Source organism: Pararge aegeria, chromosome 18 (assembly GCF_905163445.1).
Source record: "Pararge aegeria chromosome 18, ilParAegt1.1, whole genome shotgun sequence".
In the NCBI taxonomy this organism is placed as follows: domain Eukaryota; kingdom Metazoa; phylum Arthropoda; class Insecta; order Lepidoptera; family Nymphalidae; genus Pararge; species Pararge aegeria.
The window spans coordinates 2,942,486-2,963,998 of NC_053197.1; the positions used below are offsets into that span (position 1 = coordinate 2,942,486).

Sequence of the window (21,513 nt, forward strand, 5' to 3'; positions counted from 1 at the left end):
AACAGGACTCAGGTGTTCCGCAAAAAAAAATTCAAGTGTTATGTTCCTACTAGCGGATTCATATTTGGTTTGGATATTTTTTGCATAGATATTTTACTGATACGTTTTGGTGCATAGTAAGCAAATACATTACTATTAAAATAAAAAATAAATAAAATAAATATACTACGACAATAAAAACATCGCCATCTAGCCCCAAAGTAAGCGTAGCTTGTGTTATGGGTACCAAGATGCCTGAAGAATATTTAAATGAATTATATACATAAATACTTAGAATATACATATAAACACCCAGACACTGAAAAACATTAATGCTCATCACACAAACATTTTCCAGTAGAAGGAATCGAACCCACGGCCTTGGGCTCAGAAAGCAGGGTCGCTGCAAACCGCGCGAATCGGACGTCAAAAATGCAAAATACAAATTCAAATTCAAAATTCATTTGTTTCAAGTAGGCTTAATATAAGCACTTTTGAAACCTCAAGTATGTCTGTTTGTAGTGACTCTACCACAGTTCGGAAGGCAGATTCTACCGAGAAGAAGCCGGCAAGAAACTCAGCAGTTACTCTTTTCCAACATAATTTTACAATCATTGTTCTATCTTGTGTGAGACAAAAGCGGAACGGCTTGCTTCCAGGCAACCTTGTCATTAAGAAATTTATCAATAATATAATAAACTCGATTTATTAAATGTGTTTTTATACATTCTTTAAACTTGTGCAATAGTAAATCTAATATTACCTTCGGTATCATGTTATAAAAGAATACACTCAGCCCCACAAAAGTTTTCTGGACTTTCCTAAGACGATAAGATAATAACACTAATTTATCACCGTTTCTAAGTCGATTGTTTATATCCACCTTTTTTTATAAAGATTGATGATTTGTTTTACAAAGATTAAATTGTTATAAATATATCACGAATCTACTGTAATCATACCAATCTTTAAATTTTTCACGGAGAGATTCGCGTAATCTAAGTTTGTAATTTGATCGGACGGCTCTTATTTGTGATATAAATATATATATATATATATATATATATATATATATATTTATATATATATATATATATATATATATATATATATGTTATTTTATATTTATATATATATATATTTATATTTAAAATGTAATGCTTGTTTAGAGTTGTTTGTAAAAATGTTAAACAGCTTCTCAGATTTCTGGGGGCGATCAGACGTACGTGTATGAAAGTATAATTTTATGGTCATCGCCATCACCCTTAGCATTTGAACGTCATACTGCTAGATGCATTAAATATAAACCCTCTGCTGCTGCTTCAATATTTATTCTTATTTTTCAGTTCATGTGGGCAGATAGGGTTCTGATATTACGAGCGAAGGCATAATTCAACTCTGTCTTATTCGTCAACTGTTTACTACTGGTCTCAAATCTACTCTCTGACAGTGAGAGAGAATGACGTGACGACCGCTTAGCGTGCGTTTGAGTGTATGAGTGCGCTCACTCTTTGGGAATTAATACTTCCAACGAGTGAGTGCACTCATATGACATTAGTGTGTGACATTTGGCAGATGCAGATGGTGCCGACAATGAAATCCATCGCCTATAAACAGAGCAACACTTTACAGGACATGCAAGTGACAAAAACAACACAAAATGCCGTCCTGTGTCCATTAACCTGAGGTGTTGGTATTATGACTCATGTGCCTGTATAATTCAGGCTTACGACGAACTTCAGACCGAAACTTCGCCATGCTGCTTGGTGGCAAAAATAGGCATCGTGGATGTACAGACGAGCTCTCTGACATAAAGCTTTAGAGAAAGCAGTCAAGAGACCAAGCTATATCTGAAAAGTTCAATTTCTGAACTAAAGATATTTAAAGTTTTCGAGGATTGAAGAATAAAACGAAGAATTAAAAAAAATAACATTTATTCATTGTTCATGTATGTTTATGTTGTATACTAAGTCACAGTGACGTCACTAAGGAAGCTCCCAGTTGACATCGTCGTCATAGTGCTCGTTGTCCTTAAGCGGCGACAAAAATGACAGCTTTGCGAATAGACCTGCAACAATAAGGATATTACTTTATTATATTATATATATTCCCTACTATGCGAGAGGAGACGTCTACCCATCCTGTCGCCTGTAGTGGTTTTAGTGCAAGCCCTTATTAACCAATTTTTCACTTCACAATTATTCATTGTAAAGTCAACATCTCCTGCGGATGCTCCGGTTTCGGAGCGAAACGTGCGTAGAGGGTACATTGCCGAAGATCTATTTGTGTGTGGAGTATAAGGATTGAAGAAATTATAAATTACACCATACATATTCTCCTGCTTTTCATGGACTATAGCAAATTAAGCTTAATTTTCATAATATCTATCATCATCATCAACTTGAGCCTTTATTAATCTCTTTATTCTCTCATGGAATGTATGCCCGTTTTCACTAAGGACGAACAAGACAATACTTTAATAAGTAATCTAATCTAAGGAGATACCTAGGCATATATCTACCAATAGTTTTCACCTAAGAGTTTTTTTTTCTATAGACATCGCCTAGGCTTTGCTTAGATTTAGTGAAAACCGGAATTAGAGTTTGTGTCATTTAAATCAAGAGTGCTACAGGTCTGGAGAAGATTAAATGCGGCTTTCTATCAAAGAATTTTTATATGCTCACTCTCGCTTAGCCTTGAACTTCTTTTTTTTTTCATACAAGCCAGTCCTTGACTGGAATCTCACCTGCTGGCAGTCTGACATGGTAATGGGCTAACCTTTTAGGTGTACAGTATTTAAAATAAACCCATACCCTTAATCGGTTTTTACGCAACTTCGTACCGGAACGCTGAATCGTTTAGCGGTATGTCTTTATCGATAGGGTGGTAACTAGCCATGGCTGGAACTTCCCATGATTTGACCCTGCCCTGATTGAACCCGAGTCTTCCACTTGAAACCACAGGATGGTGTGCTCAACGATTGAATGTGCTCGGGATATACCTACAAAGCTAAACTTTCTGGCGCATATTTTTCGCACATCGGATTTGTCTTCTAACAGCGCTTTTCAAGGTTGTGACCTTGAGAAGCGCTGTTAGAAGCCGCCAGACGCGCCTTCAGCTTAGCGTCGCCACGAAAAGTTGTAGTAGAAATGGCTTTCCATCAAAAATGAGTTTTCCTGTATTCCCTTTGATTGAACGTTTCCCCATAGTATCCCAGATAAATAAAACAGTACATATACATTGTATAGCTGAATAGAACAATTCCAACTGAAATCTCGGATTCAATAGCGGAACGGTCGTTTGCTGCTCTCGAGTCTATCGCGTCTATTGTTTTGAGATAACTCACTCGATCGACTCCTAAACGATTTACTGACAAACAGAAAATACTGAGGGATTTGTTCAATACATTTTTATCCCCTACTACGTGTTTATGTATACGCGTGAAACCCAAAACGCTCTCGTTAATTTTTATTTAAGCCAAATTGCCAAACAAAAGAAAAGAAACCTTTTTTTACAGTGTTTTCGTTGATTTTTATGTAGGCCATTATATTGGCAAGTGCTAGATGCATGCAATGCAATTTTTTTGCTGTATGCTTATGTTTGTGTTTATCCATAGCTTTAATAATGTTCGATATATGTTTTGAATTAGGTATTATTATAAACCTTTTCATAGAACATTTCAATAAGATAAGAATAAGAGAAAGAACTTCAACTAGAATAAGAGCTTCTATTATTTGAAATATTGTTTCTCTACTGCGAATCTTTTTGGGAACTATTCGATATTTTTTTTCGACCAGAATAATATTCAAAAACAAGTTCAATTCATGATAAAGTAAAGCTACATACGTACTATTACAAAGCTTACTTTCTTGCAATCGGGAAGTCGCGTCCAAGTATCGAAACAAAACAGCGTCAAGGCAAAATAAACCAAATGCTGATTGCATTAGAGCCACAAACTTATTACATCTTATTTTAAAATTGTTCAACCAAGAGCTCTGTACGCATAATTGTGCCCGAATTTTAACCTTACAACGAGGGAAATAAGATCCATTTTACAGTCACAATAAAATGTATTTTTTAAAAAATATCTCAAAAGTAAATTTAATTTTTTGAGAAAAATAAGAAAGAAAGATTGCCGGTCACAAACAACAAGTGATTAATCGTCCCACTTATTATTTTTATTACATTCTTTAAGGAGTGACTTGACTTAACTGCTAAATAATAAAAGTGAGTAAGATAAATGGATTTGCCACCCGAAAGGCTTTTGTTTCGATTTCCCCCAAACAAACCTACCGCCGTAAAGAGTAAATTGATACAAAGGTCAATAACAAAACGGAGTTAGATAAAGGACATTGTTTATCTTTTTAAAGTACCTATTGTTACACGGGTGGCGTTTCTTGTATGGTTTGACATTGGTGCTATTAAAATTTGCCGATAGGTTAATAGTTTAAGACATGATAATACATATATTATCCTTTTATAATTTGTATAAGTGTTTTTACCTACACTCGGAGGAATTATTAATTTTATAGATTTAAAATGCGCATAAGAATTTTGCATTTCAAATTCGTGTATTATCCTTTAATTTTTCACAAAAATATAACTATTACTACTTTCAACGACCTCACTGGCGCAACGTTGAGCGTGTGATTTTAAGTAGGAGGTCCCGGTTTCGATTCCCGCCTGTGGCAATTTGGGAATTAATAATTTCTGAATTTTCTATGGTGGCTCTGGTATGTGGAGGCTTTGGCCGTGGTTATTTACCACCCTACAGACAAAGACGTGCCGCTAAGCGATTTAGTATTCCGGTGCGATGTCGCATCGAAACCGATTAGGGGTATAACGACCATGCTCCCAAACAGGTTAGCCCGCTACCATCTTAGACTGCATCATCACTTCCAGATGAGATTACAGTCAAGGGTTAACTTGTAGTGGAATAAAAAAGAGAGAAAAAAAATATAATTTGCTTTTTTGCGAAGGTCGTTGATAATATTCACTAAATCCAATTTCCGTTCACCTGTAATACGTATGCTCAAGATTTTCTAAAGTATATTTAATAAAACTCATCGTGTTTAATTTCCTAATCATGTTTGTGAGCAAATTGAATAAACATCATTCGTGTTCTCTCAATAGGTCTCACGTAATAAATTCAACGTGGAGCGGTTTAAAACATTCGCAGACTGTCAAATATTTGTATTTGACACCGTGTATGAAGGTTGACGTGGAATGCCTCGTTGTTATAGTGGTTAGCATGTTTAACTACGTACACAAAGTCCTGAGTTTGAGACCTGGGTTGGGCCAACAACTGTTAGGTAGTAAAGAAATTGGCGGTGTCAACTTCCACACCTTAGAGTACACGTAGAGCCGTCGTTCCCGGTTATTTTCTCTAACTTGTGGCAATAGTTCTTAAAGCCCACCAACCCGCATTGGAGCAGCGTTGTGGGTATATGCTCTAAGACCATCTCTCCCATGATAGAGTAGGTCTGTGTCCAGCAGTGAAACGTTCATCATCACCATATCAACCCATTACCAGCTCACTAGAAGGCACTGGTCTCCTCACACAATGAGAAGGGGTTAAGGCCGCCACGCTGGTCCAGTGCGGATTGGTGGACTCCACACACCTTAGAGAACATTTTGGAGATATCTTAGGCATGCAGGTTTCCTCACGATGTTTTCCTTCACTATTAAAGCAAGTGATATTTTAATTACTTAAAACGCACAAAACTTAGAAAAGGGGCGTGCTGGGATTCGAACTCGGTCCCTCGAAAGTGAAGTCGAGCTTCTACCCACTGGGCTATCACCGCTTTCAACGTGGAACATTAATATGATGTAAATGATGATGATAAAGGTTGTTTTCAAGCAGTACATATTATATGATGCCTTCCAATGATGACTCAGTGCCTTTAAATACAGAACTATGGGTTAACCACAAACGGGTTGGTGATTGCAGTAGATAAAAAAAAAAAAAAATATATTTCGGTAAGAAACAAAGTGGTATCAAAGTAGTATTACTACCACTGTGTCAGTTGTGTTCTGATCTATCTTTACTACACGGCACAATGCTTTACTATATCACTTTTTTAAGTTTATAGCCGAGCGCTTGACTGCAATCCACCTGATGGTAAGCGATGATGCAGCCTAAGGTGGAGCGAGCTTGCCTAGAAGATGCCTATTCACTCTTCATTTGAAGGTACTCATATTGTAGGCATTGGGGGAAAATGGAAGCTGGAAGGGCATTCCAAATCCTAGCGGTGCGGATCAGAAACAAAGATGCGAAGTGCTTCGTACGCCTCGGCGGTATATAAGCAAAATAAATAAATAAATAAATAAATATACTAAGACAATACACACACCGCCATCTAGTCCCAAAGTAAGCGTAGCTTGTGTTATGGGTACTAAGATAACTGATGAATATTTTTATGAATAGTATACATAAACTTATAATGTACATATAAACACTCAGACACTGAAAAACATTTATGTTCATCACACAAACATTTTCCAGTTGTGGGAATCGAACCCACGGCCTTGGACTCAGAAAGCAGGGTCGCTGCCCACCGTATATCGACCACGCAGGGATGCAGATCCTTGCGGTGCCTCGCGGTTCGATGGTAAAAAGGCGAGGGGGAACTATATCAAACAGTTCTTGAGTACACTCTCAGAAATATATCCTATAGAATACTGAAAGGCAGGCAACCTTGCGACGATGTTCCAAACGCTGAAGTTTTTTAATGGCTAGGTTACCGATGAGCTTTCTAGCACGGAGATCCACTGAATCCAAGGCTGTTGCCTTGGATTCAGATGGAGTGGCCTATATGCTGATACGCTTTATCCTAATATGCCTACCAGTAAAAGCTCCGCCAATCGTAGCTATCACTATTGTGGCAAGCGTTGCGTAGAGTTGGTAAAGAGCTTGCGACGTGGCTGTCCTGCTTCCATCCTGCAACAATAAAGTCAAAGTCAAAAATATCTTTACTCAAGTAGGCCCATAGATGGCACTTTTGATGTTTAGGTACATTAAATGAGAACTGGTTACCCGGTAATGAGATGATGGCGATAACCGTATTCGTTAACTTAAAACTTAAGCTACGAGGGTTCCAAGCGCGTCCTGGTCTAAGAAGAAGCCCACAACAAACTTAGCCGGGGGTTCTTTTTTTGTTATCACCATTTCACATTGTCATTTAAAATTATTAGAAGAGAACCCTGGCTAAGGCAATAATTAACACCGAAGCTTTTTTATCGATTACGTAGTCCCATAAACTAAAACAAGACTTTTTCTATAAGCTTACGTTTAATACAAACTGTAAACTTTTAATAGACATCTCGAACATGTCAATGGGTAGTTTATTGTAAAATTACAATTTTCTTTAACCTAGTATGTATATTATTTTGCCATTTTTTTTTAAATGTGTCTTGCGTTTAAGACCATCATGCCTAGTGTGTGTTATGGGAATGGAAATTGCGATTAATTATTTTTATAAAACTTGTAATAATTCTAAAACTATTTTTGAAATAAAATGCGTTATTGTTGCCCATTTTTACAATATATTTATAGTTCCATATCCAGAAAACAAGCAACACTGGAGACTGAAACATAGAACAATTAAAAAAAAAGTACTTACACCTCCCATAGCTCCGAAGACGGCACCGAGGTCAGATCCATACTCATCGCTGGTGGCCAGAGCTGCAAACAGGACGCTGAGCAGTCCCGAGTAGATGCCTGGCATGCCATGGAGATTGTTTACTCCACAGGTATCTCGGATGCCCCACTTAGTCAGCAATGGCTGTAAATATAAGTCATTTATAAACCACTAGCTATTGCCCGCGACTTCGTCTGCGTTTGATTTTGTTTTTTGATGTGGCATTAACGCTAAGTCTTAATTGAAGGGTTTGCTGCTGTCCGCTGAGGAGTTCTGTCCTCTATCTCCAAACACATTCATCAGATATACACAAAGTTTGGGCAAAATTAAACAAATATTATAACCTCTTTAGTACCTACAAAAATAATTACTTAAATCAGTTATAATTTGTCGGAGTTATGGTGTAAAATCGTGAAACACTTTCATCCCCTCTCCCAAAGGAACCGAGCTTAATGTCGGGATAAAAAGTATCCTATATTATTTCTAACACTTCCAAAAATACGTGTACAAAGTTTCATGAGGACCTGTTAGGTAGTGTTTGCGCGAAAGCCTAACAAACAAACTTACATTGACATTTATAATATTAGTAGGGAAGTAGGGATAGGGATGTACTGTTTACGCACGCTTGACTTTAACGTGCGAAGGCAGTAAATATCTGTTTTGATTGGCGGTTCATGGCAAACTAAGCTTTAACTTCATCACTTTAACTGATTGACGCCCGCTGCTGGACATAGGTCTGACCCGCTTGCTAAGCCAAACTAAACATTATGCACCCATCACTTACAGTTAAAAATCTGTATCCAAGCACACTCAGAAGTCCAGCTCCGATGCCAATGGCCACTGCCCCGCCTGGCATTATGTGCATGTTGCACACCGAACCCACCGCTACACCGCCCGCTAAGGTCGAATTCTGTATGTGTACCATATCCAACTTGCCGTGATGTTTGCTGACGACTGAGGACATCACGAATGTTGTTACCTAGAGAATAAGGAATTTGTTAAGGTTTGATACACTTATTTACAAAACCTGCTACCTAACCTAGTATATCATTTTTTTTTATTCCACTACAAGTCAGCCCTTGACTGCGATCTCACCTGGTGTTAAGTGATGATGCAGTCTAAGATGAGCGGGCTAACCTGTTGGGACTATGGTAGTCATACCCCTAATCGTTTTCTCCGCGACATCGCACCGGAAAACTGAATCGCTTAACGGCACGACTTTGTCGATAGGGCGGTAACTAGCCACGGCCAAAGCCACCAGACCAGACCAGAGAAAAATCAAAAAATAAAAAATTCCCAAATTGCTCCTGCAGGGGAATCGAACCCGGGACCTCCTAATGAAATTCACAGCGCTCACCGTTGCGCCAGCGTTGCGTTGCGTCAAAAACATATATCTAAATATAATAATTATTTCCGTGGCGTCATCTGATTTGGGGTTCCAGCCAAAAATCAGCGTTGCCATACTAACCGAGTGGTGTCGCACATGAAAAAAGTTATAGAAATTAATAGAATAATTAAATTATTCAAGTCGGAGAGAGGTTAAAATGAATTGAATATAAAAGACACTCTGCTTTAAAAAAAACAATAATTAATTAAAGTCAAAAATGAAATTATATTATTTCAGGTTCGGAATCTGGTGCACCTGGCGCTTCTGTTATATTTTGTGGATTGAGTAACGTGCTCAATTAACGGAGTCTTAGTTAGGTGTATAGAGTTAATAATATTGTAGGTGTACGGTACACATTACACACACGCTCGATTGAGCGCTAAAGATTTGATACGAACTTATTCAAATGTTTCATTAGCTGTAAACTATCGCTCCAAATAATATGCTACATATTGTTATCTACGTAAAATTGATTAATTATTTCAGAAGATGTAATTTATCTAATTTAGGTGATCTTGATAATGAATTTGATGACTGTATTCGTAAGGAATATTGCATGCCTATGGATATAATGACAAATATGACCGTTATTTTTTTCAATAATACGATGTTAAAATGTGTTATGTAAAAAAAAAAAATTAAAAAAAATGTATAAATGGTTTTTAATGGTGGTTTCTAAAGTCCTTTACGTACAAACATACAAAAAATCTAATCTTTATTATTTGTGATTAGTTGAAATAATACTCACAGTGGCGGAAGCTAATGCTAAGTAAGTATTGATAACTGCTCTTTGGTATTCACTGTTGGTGGTTGTGAGGGCGGAGTTAAAGGACGGCCAGTATATCCATAAGAAAAGTGAACCTGTAAAGATACGTGCCATTTAAATATGATAGAAAAATGAATTTTGAAATGTAAAATGTAAATTGTTAATGTTGGAAAAGAGCAACTGCTGAGTTTCTTGCCGGCTTCTTCTCGGTAGAATCTGCCTTCCGAACCGGTGGTAGAGTCACTACACACAGAAAGACTTGACGTTTCAAAAGTGTTATATTAGGCCTACTTGAAATAAATGAATTTTGATATTTTTTTTTTCAGTAAATAATAAAAATATTTAAATAGCGGGCTAAAGAACAAACGGGTGTCCTTATTGCCTTACGTTTAAGAGATTCATTAGCATCAACATAAACCGATTAGCGGCCCGCGATAGTGCACGGGTCTCATCTCAGAATGAGAAGTAAACCGTGTTAGGTCGCATGTGTCGCACTGGTTTACAGTTAACAACTTACTTTTAAATGCAAAAAAAACAAAGTGTGTCGAATTTATCTTACCAAATGTAAAGAAAATTGATAAAAATATAATGATAAATGGTGAAACACTAAAAATAGAGACTTCCACAGTTTTTCTGGGCGTGACCTTGGATAATAAGCTACAGTGGGGTGCCCATATAGATTCACTAGCGGGTAAACTAAGCTCGGCTGCCTACGCAGTCAGAAAAATTAGACAGATTACTGACGTTGAAATAGCTAGGCTAGTTTATTTTGCGTACTTTCATAGTGTTATGTCCTATGGAATCTTGTTATGGAGTAAAGCAGCTGATATCGAAACTATATTTATATTGCAGAAAAGAGCTGTACGGTCAATATATAAACTTAAATCACGCGAATCCCTCCGTGAGAAGTTTAAAGAAATAGGCATACTTACTGTAGCTTCACAATATATTTATAACAATATAGTATTTGTAAGACAACATATTAGTCTTTATAAACAAAAAGTGGACATAAACAGTCGACTTACAAGAAATGGTCATAAATTAGTGTCATCTGCATATCGTCTGCGTAAAGTACAGGGATCATTTGTGGGATTGAGTATACGCTTTTATAATATGATTCCTAAGGTGATTTTGGACCTGCCAATGCACAAGTTTAAAGAATTTGTTAAAACACATTTATTACAGCGAGGTTACTATACAATTGGTGAATTTTTTAATGACAAGGTTGCTTGGAAGCATCCGGCTCCGCTTTCAGCTCTCACAAGATAGAAAAATGAATGTTAAAATGCAAAATGTAAATTGTTGATGTTGGAAAAGAGCAACTGCTGAGTTTCTTGCCGGCTTCTTCTCGGTAGAATCTGCCTTCCGAACCGGTGGTAGAATCACTACAAACAGACAGACTTGACGTTTCAAAAGTGCTTATATTAGGCCTACTTGAAATAAATGAATTTTGAATTTTGAATTTTGAAGGGTGTAGACCGTAGACCACCACACTGCCCAAGTTCGGATCAGTACAACTTTTACGCCCTTGAGAACACTATCCAATTCTTTAGCATGCAGGTTACCTCACAATGTTTTCCTCACGAATTAAAAACGCACATAACTCCGAAAAGTTAGAGGTGCGTGCCGGGGATCGAACTCGGTGCCCCTCTCACGGAAAACCAAAGCCTTACGCTCTATAAGGGTTAACGCTTGATTTTTTTTTTTAAATATTAATAGTGGGAAAACGAGCAAGTGGGTCACCTGATGATAAGTCAGCATCGCCGCCCATAAACATCTGCAGCACCAGAGGAGCCACCGATGCGTTGCCGGCTTTTAAGGAATTTGTTTATCCGCCCTTTGAAGAACCCTACATTGTATTTTTGAGGAAACACATCAGATGGGAGATCGTTCCATAATTTGCAAGTGCGCGGTAGAAATGATCTGGTATTTCGAACAGTAGAAGAATACCATCCAGGTGATGAGGGTGGAATTTATTTCTACGGCGTGAGGTGCGATCCGAGCAAGATCAGATCAAAATTGCAATACCTATCATCGCGGTAACATCTGAGATATAAGTCGGGCCATTTAAGTCGACTGCAGCGGAGGTAGCGGTTGGCGCTGTACTGGTTTTCTTGTGGTGTGGTTTCATAGCCCAACTGGTTCCTAAGCCGAAGTATGCCCCGAATGTGTGAATCGCTATAGAACCACCCACGTCTGCTGCCTAGAAAAAGGGAATAAATTAAAAGTAATAATTGTTCAACAAAATCTTAAATGAGAACACAAAAAATCGTTTCCTACGCCTGGCAGCACGGCTGGCATGGGCGAGGACAATTAAATCCCCCGGGAAAGGATAAGAAGTTATTAATTTAATTAAATATCGAATTTTTTTTGTATAAGTTATATAACAGATTATGACAAGAATCAGATAAGGCATAGTGAAAAGACAAAGCATTACAAATTTGTTCCATAAAATAAAGACTGTTTATAACATACATTTTCATTTTTATTAAATAAAAAATACAAAACTTCAAAATTAAATAAAAAAAATTGAACGTATAGAACATATATTCCATCATAAATTTCCATAGCGCCAAAAATAATATTAATCCTCGCTCTTAGATCAAAAATACCACACTTTAAAACATATTGACAGACATCAGGAAAGCATAGTTGCAGCGGACGGACTTTAGCTAGCATAAAGGTTACCGGTTTAAAGTTACCTTCAGTATATCACCGACGAGGTAAAAGTTGGCGCACGCGATAGCAACTTCGACGATCGCAATGAAGAGTAACTGTAAGCCGCTGGCCAACCCCAACAGCGCGCCAAAAGTTATAAGCACCGTCGCCGCCATAATATCCGCCTCTGTGGACAGGTTTGTTAAGCTTATTAATTAACACGAATTTATTAGGGTGGTTTATCACGGCCCGTAAAAACGCGAACATCGCTATCCCGCTGAGTGCAATTATGCTGACCGCACTTTGGCAACTCTGGCGCACGTCGAAAATGCACTTGTAGATGCATTTCCCATTGCAGAAACAGAAAATCAGATTTATGATTTCACTAACGATGAAGAAAGGCAATGTTAAATAACAAAACGCCTAATCTAAAGAGATTCATAGGCATACATCAACCGTTCACCTATAGTTATTTTGAGAAACGTCTAAAAAAAGAAACGTCTAAAAAGGCTGTAAAAAGTATTACAACTACTTCTTCTTGCCTTCTCCCACGCTAAGTAAGTTTGGCACAAATATCTTCTTCTTCCACTTAATACTATAAGCTGTCATTTCACAATCCATTCCTTTCACACACATATTCTCTTTCACACGATCCATCCATCTCTTGTTTAGCAACCGTTCACCTATAGTTATTTTGAGAAACGTCTAAATCATTAGGCACTCGATTAAGGTTGGTTAGTTGACATGCTTAGGTTTAATGAAAATGTTAGAGTGATAATCTTGCGAGTTGGCTATGACCGTTCATCCTCGTTATCCTCAAGAACATCAGATAAGTGTCATACTACTACATATATAATAATTATGTACTTATGTCCCGAGAAGCTTCTAATAATTTTTAATATACTGAGATACAATACACCAAGAACAAAATAAAAATCATATTCAAATCACAAATTTTAACGTGAACATATACGGAACTTTAATTTGCTTACTTCTTCGAACTACGCACTGTGTTTTGATACTGTTTAAGTTGCAGAATACCCTACCAACAATATATTTTCTCACATACCTACATTGCGAGCATGATTACTGTTGTTTCGTTTTATTTTAGTACTTAAGTACGTAATATGTCATTTAAGAGAAATGTGCAGTACCCTGACAAGTCAACAAGGCTTAAGGGTGAAAAGAACCTATAAAATATGTTAAATTTATATTAATAAACTAGCGGACCCCAGCGCCATCTGTCGGGCTAATTTGTGAATCTAAACCATCCAGGGTGCCACCCAACGCATACTAAAAAAATCATTCAAATCGGTCCAGCCGTTAAGGAGGAGTTCAGTGACATACACACGCACACAAGAAATATATATATATTAATAAATAAATAAAATAAATTCAAAAAATACAGGCACATTATGAATTAAAGATACAACAGTATGAGTTATTTAAAATCGTGGTGAATGCTGATGTCAAGACCGCGTCTCGACCGAGTGCAGAGGCTGTGGAGGTTCTTTATTAGTGAGGCTAGTAAGGGTTTCCTTCAACCTGCACTTACCACACGATTGTTTTGTCTAACTTACTTCTTCGGATCTCTGCAGTATCTAGTATCCCTACCCTATGGTACAGGTCTCGAAGATGAGGCTTATGAATATGGAAGATCATTTAAAAATAGAGATTAAGAGTTTACCCCGTTCACGTTAGATAGTCTTTAGTGCACAAAATCATACAATTTAAAAAAAATTGTAAAAACTATAACAACTACTTCTTCTTGCCTTCTACCCACGCTAAGTAAGTTTGGCACAAATATCTTCTTCTTCCACTTAATACTATAAGCCAAATATATCAAATATTCTTCCGGTAACATCATCTTCTCACCTCCGCTATGATCGTTATCCATACCATGCCACTCTATTACTCCTCAAGTTGAAAATGAAAACTCTAGTGACCAACAGGATCTGTCTCGTACTCTATTCTTTGAGATTAAAGCGAATGCCTCGAAAAACTTCTCCGATTCAGTAATCGAAAACCAAAGACCTTCATCGGTTATTTACCTGTCTTATCCTATCTCGATGTAAATAAACAAAGGAAGTTCAATAAACATTCAGTTGCATAAGCAATTCTACACTGCCGGCCAAAATTTACAATTATCGAATCACAACCCTACCGGACGTAGAGTGACCAATCCTGTAACGGTTAGAGCAAAATAAGTTCTCACACGTAGTCATTCGGTTCATTTTTGTAATAGAAGACTCTGCAAGGATCCTGTCATCGTTTTTGCTAGCCATAATGGAGCATTTTCAAATTGGCATTGAGGAACGGACTATCTATCAATAATTCGATGTGATTCTTTTTGGTGATGTTACTGTCTCATAAAAATCTAAACGATTTAGGTTGCATGTGCATTTTAATAAGGCTTTTGAAGTAAAAATTACATTATTACTTCAAATGTGACTGCAGAAAGCACATTTGACTCACAAATACAAAATCTTTCCATTTCATCTTCGAAGAAAGATGAATATTCTTGGTCCCATTTATACTGAATACAGAGCTAGAGAAAATCTTTAGAAATTTCCGATGGAACTACTCACTGAGATTAATGTAATATTAAAATGATAAGCAGTCATTAAAAACAGATTCAGATCTTTAAAAAGTTAAGATTGTATAGTGTTTCATATTGCACCTTGGCACGTAGCCCCACATGTGTATGTATGTGTTTGTGTGTGTCTGTGGCATCATATTTCCCAAGCGGATGAACCGATTTAGACATTTAATTTTGTTTGAAAGGTGTATTAGTCGCAAGTGTTCTTTGCTATTTGATGACCATCGGTCCAAGATGGCTTCCACCACAGAATGGTGAATTACCTTTTTTTCTTCATAAGTCATTCAATGTGGGTATCAGAATAAAGGGATTGACTAGAAGAATAATATACTAGTAAATTTATTTATTTGAAATATTCTAATAACGTTTGTCTATGGGAGTGTTTGCAACATTGCCTGGCAGAGATCGCTTCTAAGCGGTAAGGTGGTCTTTTTATTGTTTTCCTTTTTTATTTTCTTCTCTTACGATCCTAACTGTAGTGTAGTGCTGTACAAGTAACGAGTATAAATAAAAAGTAAATAAATAGACAAATAACATTTTATTCCCAAGGTCATACGGAAAGAAGAGAGGATGAATGTTTGTATGGGAAAAAAATTACTTCTCAGAAGCTGTACGCGAACGAAGTCGGAAGGAGACACTAGTTGCTTATACAAATAATCCAATTAAATATTTACCAATATACGATACATAAATTTTAAATTTAATGCACGTCGCTGAAAGCATAAACTCTAAAATTAATTTACCTGATATTTTAATGATGGCTAAATGGAAAAGGTTTGTTAATGGAAAAGTTTTCATGATATTAAACGTTACATTATTCGACGAACTTCAACTCGCAGCCCATCCTTGTTATACCCAGCGAGTCGATGACATACTTGCTATTATTACATAGTGTTATAATGACAAACTTGTTCTTGTTCTATGTGCTTCTATTCAATAATGGGAAGAAAGAAGGCCGATTTTTAAATAACAATAAAAATAATTCAAGCCAAGTACCAATATGACAAAAAATAAAAAAAAAAATAAGGAGAGACCACAAAACGTTTCAATGGAATTAAATAAACATTTAGTGTTTGCTTTGGTCAAGGCTTAAAACATATGTTAGGTATACATGTTCTTAAGTACTTGTATTAGGTCCTTCATCCGGGATTAATGGTACTCTATGAATTAAGTTTGAGACATTAAACACAGAATGTCTAGAACCAAGGAACATACCCTTGGTTCTAGACAACGGAAGAGTAAAAAATACAATTTACATAATGTCTGATTCTTTATTTGGTTTGGATGCTAACGCTATTTACACCAAATATACAAATTTCAAGCTTATTGCCCATTCTATAGACGGTCTGGAAGTTTGTCAATACAATACGGATAGACAGATGGACAACAGAGTGGCATATACCTCCGCTTTGGCCTTGTATTACGGAAACCTTAGAAACCACTAAACATATTCATAGACTTATGTCTCTATGTAGCCGAATAGACAAATCGATCAAACTTAATAAAATACGTCCAATAAAAGTAATAAGAAAAAACTAAATCTTATACATGGAGCGAGAATCTAGAGATTGGCCAATGTTTAACAATGTGAAATCTCAGTTAAAGCGTAAAGTAAATAAATTGGGACTAGATTTACTAGAAACAATTCTTTCTTTAAACGCTAGACCGAACTGAGAACTATCTTAAGCTTGGAGATTACATAAAACATCAAACAAAAGTAAACATTTGTTCCTTTCAATTTAACAAAAAATACGGACAACGGAAGAAGAAAGAACTTAGCGCTTCGGAAACCTTAAATTTGTTGTCAGTATTTGCGCTCGTTTTTGAATAGAATGCATTTCCATTTTAACTTTCCTTATGCTCAACAATGGATATTACGAGTAAGTTTAATGTGCTATAAAGCCCCAAAACCGCGACCACACAAATCTTTACAGTGTAATTTATATTTTTATTTTTTTTATTTGCTACATCACACATAGCTTCTGCATTACTCTGTCTTAGTATACGCATCTACATCCTTTGATTTTATACATTACACTACTATATTGCCAAGGAGAATGTTTATCATCATGGACTTCTACAAAGTAATACTTGCTTCTATCCAATCGTTCTTTATTTATTGTTTAAAAAAATACTGTTTGTTTTAACATGAAGGAGGGCTGTTCATATTATCGCACGCTCGCTCTACACAAAATATAAGATGTGTCACGATTCTCGAGGTAAAGCCAGATATTGTACACTTTCCGACTAACAAGCTTCCATTTTAGACTGCACAATCTTCCATCAGGTTTTGTCAGGTCCGTTCTAGGAAAAGTCTTACTCACCGGTGTGATCGTTGCCAAACGCATTTCGATAGAACCCGTATAAAACTTAATATTTTTTAAATTGCTACAATACATTTGTGGGCTTTATCTGTGTTCATATACCTATGTTAAAATAGCTCAATCCATGTCTCTTTACCAATTACAAAACGAAAGCCAGTGCAGCGTTCCTAATCTACTCCTCGTCAAACGGTAACTTGCCAGGAAATTAATCAAACCGAAAAAGGCTAGCATAAAAATCAAACACGCAAACTTACCCAATAAAGTCTCTTTAGTAGCTAGAATTTTATTATCCTTCAAATGGTAGAAATTCTGGCACAAGAAAGCCCATTGTATCACAATAGCAGCAAGAAACCAGTTGAAACCCAAGGCGCTGTAGGAATACTTCTTAAGAAATGTCATCAGGAATCCAAAGCCGACGAATATCATCACATGAGTGCCTTCGAAGCCTGAAACAAAAGATTAAAGATTAGTAAATTTTTAGACCGTTTCAATTAAAATAAGTTATTCTTCGATTTTCTGTCAATAAATTGGAGAGAGAGTTAGATCTTTTTCTACATTGCATTAATCTCGGGACACTTATGTAAATATGCAGTGCTTTTTTTTCACGTTCTAGCATTCAAATGTATTCAGTTAAAATGTCAAAAGATAATACAAAACTTTTGCAACGTTATTTACTTAGTAAGACCCCAATTTTTGAGTGTGTTAGATCGCTGACGTTTAACTACGTTCACTATTATAGGTAGGAGACGATAAATTATATAGCTGTCAATTCACATGGGATGGGAGAGACAAAGCTCTTATTCCGGATGATAAAAATTGTTTATTCTTTCTCAACCGCTGCACCAGCGGTGAGCGCTGTGGTTGGAGGTCACGGGTTCGATTCCCGGAAAGGACAATTTGGGAATATATTATTTCAGAATTTTGTCTGGTCTGGTCTGGTGGGTGGTTACCCTAACGACAAAACGTGCCAAAGCTATTTCGCGTTCCGGTACGATGTCGCATAGAAACCCACTATGGGTGTGGGTTAAACATAACTCCATACTCCCCAACACATTAGCCCACTACAATCTTAGACTGTATCATAGCTTACCAACAGGTGAGATTGCAGACAAGGGCCCAAATGAGTCAATTCGGGCATTTATAATTTTACGACGGATTCACCGCTGTGCTCCGGAATGCCATCACCGTATCAAAATTCTAAAGCAGCTCTATGGGTGAGTGTGCAAATCTCACTCTAAAAGTACAGGAAGGTAAAAGGAAATCCCAGCGGGCGCTAGCGACGGGGCATCCCCCGTAAATCTGAATGTATGAATACTTTATTAAGGATGGCCTAGCTGCGGTAACCTAAATCAATTGATTTATCTCAGTATCTTACTTGACAACACTATCTTCTGGAGAAACGCATTACGTGTTTGCTCTTCCTTTATATCTTAAGAGTAGGATACGTTAAGCAAGTTATTTTATTTTATTTTATTTTATTTATTAGGTTTACTTACAAACACTTACACTAATACAACCGTTTTTAAAATTTAACTATTCTATTTAAGTGTAATGTTTTCTTAAAAGTAAACACAGCATATGAAAATATACAATAACACCATAACATGAAAACAAAAGGTATCGTGAATGAGAATATAATATAATATAATATAATAACATCTCACACACTAAAAAATAAATCAAGGTACAGCAAATAAGGGTCAATTGGTCCATGATAAAAATATCTTATCTCTGAACTTATACTACGAGTAAATATCAACTTCAGTGCTAATGTGGTTTAGGGTCTTACATAATCTTGGAACAGGGGAATTGGCACCAAGAACAGTTCTACGCAACGTGGGACAGAGTGGAGTTATAGGTTTACGGGGATAATTAACAGGTACCCTAAATCAAGTTATGTTCGACCTCTATGATTATTATCAAAACTTGATAATAATAATATCTTATATCTGAAAGCGAATGATCCCTCCCTACCTCTATTACCATATATATATGTAACCTATGTGACTCGAGAATATTGAAGTAAAAAAATTAAAGCACTTCAAATCCCTATTAATCCGTATTATTTTCTATCATTTATTGATTTTAATTTTTTTTTTAATTCTTAACAATGCTTACAAAAAAAAAAACACTATTAAAAATTTATAAGAAAAAAAGCCACCGTCCGCTTGCGGGACTTTTGAATGCCCAAGCAACCGGCGTTCAGGGATCCAGAGTGACGAACCTCCTCACAATACGCGCCGTTTCAAGGAATGCTGCAATACTGCAATCTGTATCCGACCCTTGATCTACCAACCAAGCGAAAGCTTCTTAATATGTCGGTCGAAGCTTTTCGGGAGAAGACCATTGACTGAAACGACGATTTGGAACAATAACTGTTGACTCAACATTCCACATGGCGGTAATCTCATAAAGAAGGTCGAATATTTAGATACTTTTTCCTTTTCAGCTTGCACCACATTATCGTCATGTGGAATAGTAATGTCTACAATCATTGCACGGCGCACTGATCGATCGACTTTATATATATTATATCATTATTTAGGTCTATTAGCTGTAATACTAATAGACCTATAATACCTGTCAGTGATAATAGTTCGATCCGAGTCGAGCAATGCACTGTTATTTTCTGACGCTGGGTCGTACCTATAGTAAGGCATCTCAAAATCAATAACGGAATAATAATCATAGTTAATCGTAAGTGATATAAAAGTCAATGTAAGTTTGTTTGTTACGCTTTCACGCAAAAACTACTTAACCGATCCTCATGAAATTTTGTACACATAATCTTGGAAGTGTTAGAAGTGTTATAGGATTCTTTTTATCACGACATTAAGCTTGGTTCCTTTGGGAGAGGAGATGAGTGTTACACGATTTTACACCGTAACTCCGACAAATTATAACCGATTTAAATAATTATTTTTGTACTATAGAGGTTATAATATGTGTTTAATTTTGCCCAAACTGTCGTTGGAGATAGAGGACAGAACTCCACAGCGGACAGCAGCAAACCCCTCATTTGAGGCTTAGCGATAGTTACTGTTTTTTTAGATCTACAACTAAATTTAATGCCACATCAAACAACAAAATCAAACGTAGACGAAGTCGCGGGCAACAGCTAGTATAAACATATTTTAAAACAATGGGATAGGTATTCTGCAAACTACTGCTCCAGTATCAATACAAGGATACCCTTTGTATAAATATCTATGAATAGTACACCTATAATCAACCGGACCCGAGAAAGAAGTACGTGTCTAATCTATATTTGTTGCGCTTGCTTAAGCTTTTAATTTTGTAGAAGAGAAGAAAACATGATTAAATATTGAGAAAGAAACCTTATTAGACTAATTTAAATAAATAAATATACTACGACAATACACACATCGCCATCTAGCCCCAAAGTAAGTCTTAGCTTGTGTTATGGGTACTAAGATGACTGATGAATATTTTTTAGAATAATATACATAAATACTTAGAATATACATATAAACACCCAGACACGGAAAAACATTCATGCTCATCACACAAACATTTTCCAGTAGTGGGAATCGAACCCACGGCCTTTGACTCAGAAAGCAAGCACCTACCATTACACACCTACTTATTTACCATTACCTACTTATTTAATTTCGGTTGCTAATTCTCCTTTTTTTATCGACCAAAAGTCTTCAGTGGACAGAAAATTTAAAAGTGTATAAGAAGCCGTACATAGGTGACAAAAACTATTTTGAATGTTCCGAGAACGTTATCCTGGTGCTTTTTAAGTATGAAAATTATCTTATATCCATCTCTAGGATGCAAACCAGACTTTTGCTTTTATTATATTAGTGTAAACAATTACAATATTGGTCCACCAGCACGGCTAGCTACGCTAATGGACAGGAGACAATTATATACCCGGGGAAAGGATATAAATTTATCTTCTCCCACAGCTTTATCAACTCTCAGAGCACTGGCACATAAGTAGAAATAATATCGAAATAATATAAAATGTATTAATAAATGGGGGTAAACTTCTCCTATTCCATACTCCAGTGATTTAGCAGGTGGGCACGTTAATTATATCCCTCGTCTAGGCATTAGTCGGAGGACATAATTTTTATCTCCCAACCGTGCTAGCCCTGCAGTTGGTCTTCGGCTGCTGAACATACGTCTCC

The 21,513-nt window shown here is 36.5% G+C and overlaps 1 protein-coding gene across 4 annotated transcripts in view; it reads right to left on the minus strand.

The window, feature by feature from the left end:
* Positions 1 to 1,896: 1,896 nt before the first annotated feature.
* The window catches only part of LOC120631451 (ammonium transporter Rh type B), a 38,475-nt gene continuing 18,858 nt past the window's right edge, over positions 1,897 to 21,513 (minus strand). For all 4 annotated transcript variants that reach the window (XM_039901046.1, XM_039901044.1, XM_039901047.1 and 1 more), the window contains 8 exons: positions 17,608 to 17,799; positions 12,475 to 12,617; positions 11,801 to 11,975; positions 9,755 to 9,867; positions 8,404 to 8,598; positions 7,602 to 7,763; positions 6,826 to 6,919; positions 1,897 to 2,047 (listed from right to left, as the gene is read on the minus strand). In XM_039901046.1, coding sequence (XP_039756980.1) covers positions 1,965 to 2,047; positions 6,826 to 6,919; positions 7,602 to 7,763; positions 8,404 to 8,598; positions 9,755 to 9,867; positions 11,801 to 11,975; positions 12,475 to 12,617; positions 17,608 to 17,799 — 1,157 coding nt within the window. In that variant the 3' untranslated portion in view covers positions 1,897 to 1,964. The remainder of the gene's footprint in view (positions 2,048 to 6,825; positions 6,920 to 7,601; positions 7,764 to 8,403; positions 8,599 to 9,754; positions 9,868 to 11,800; positions 11,976 to 12,474; positions 12,618 to 17,607; positions 17,800 to 21,513) is intronic.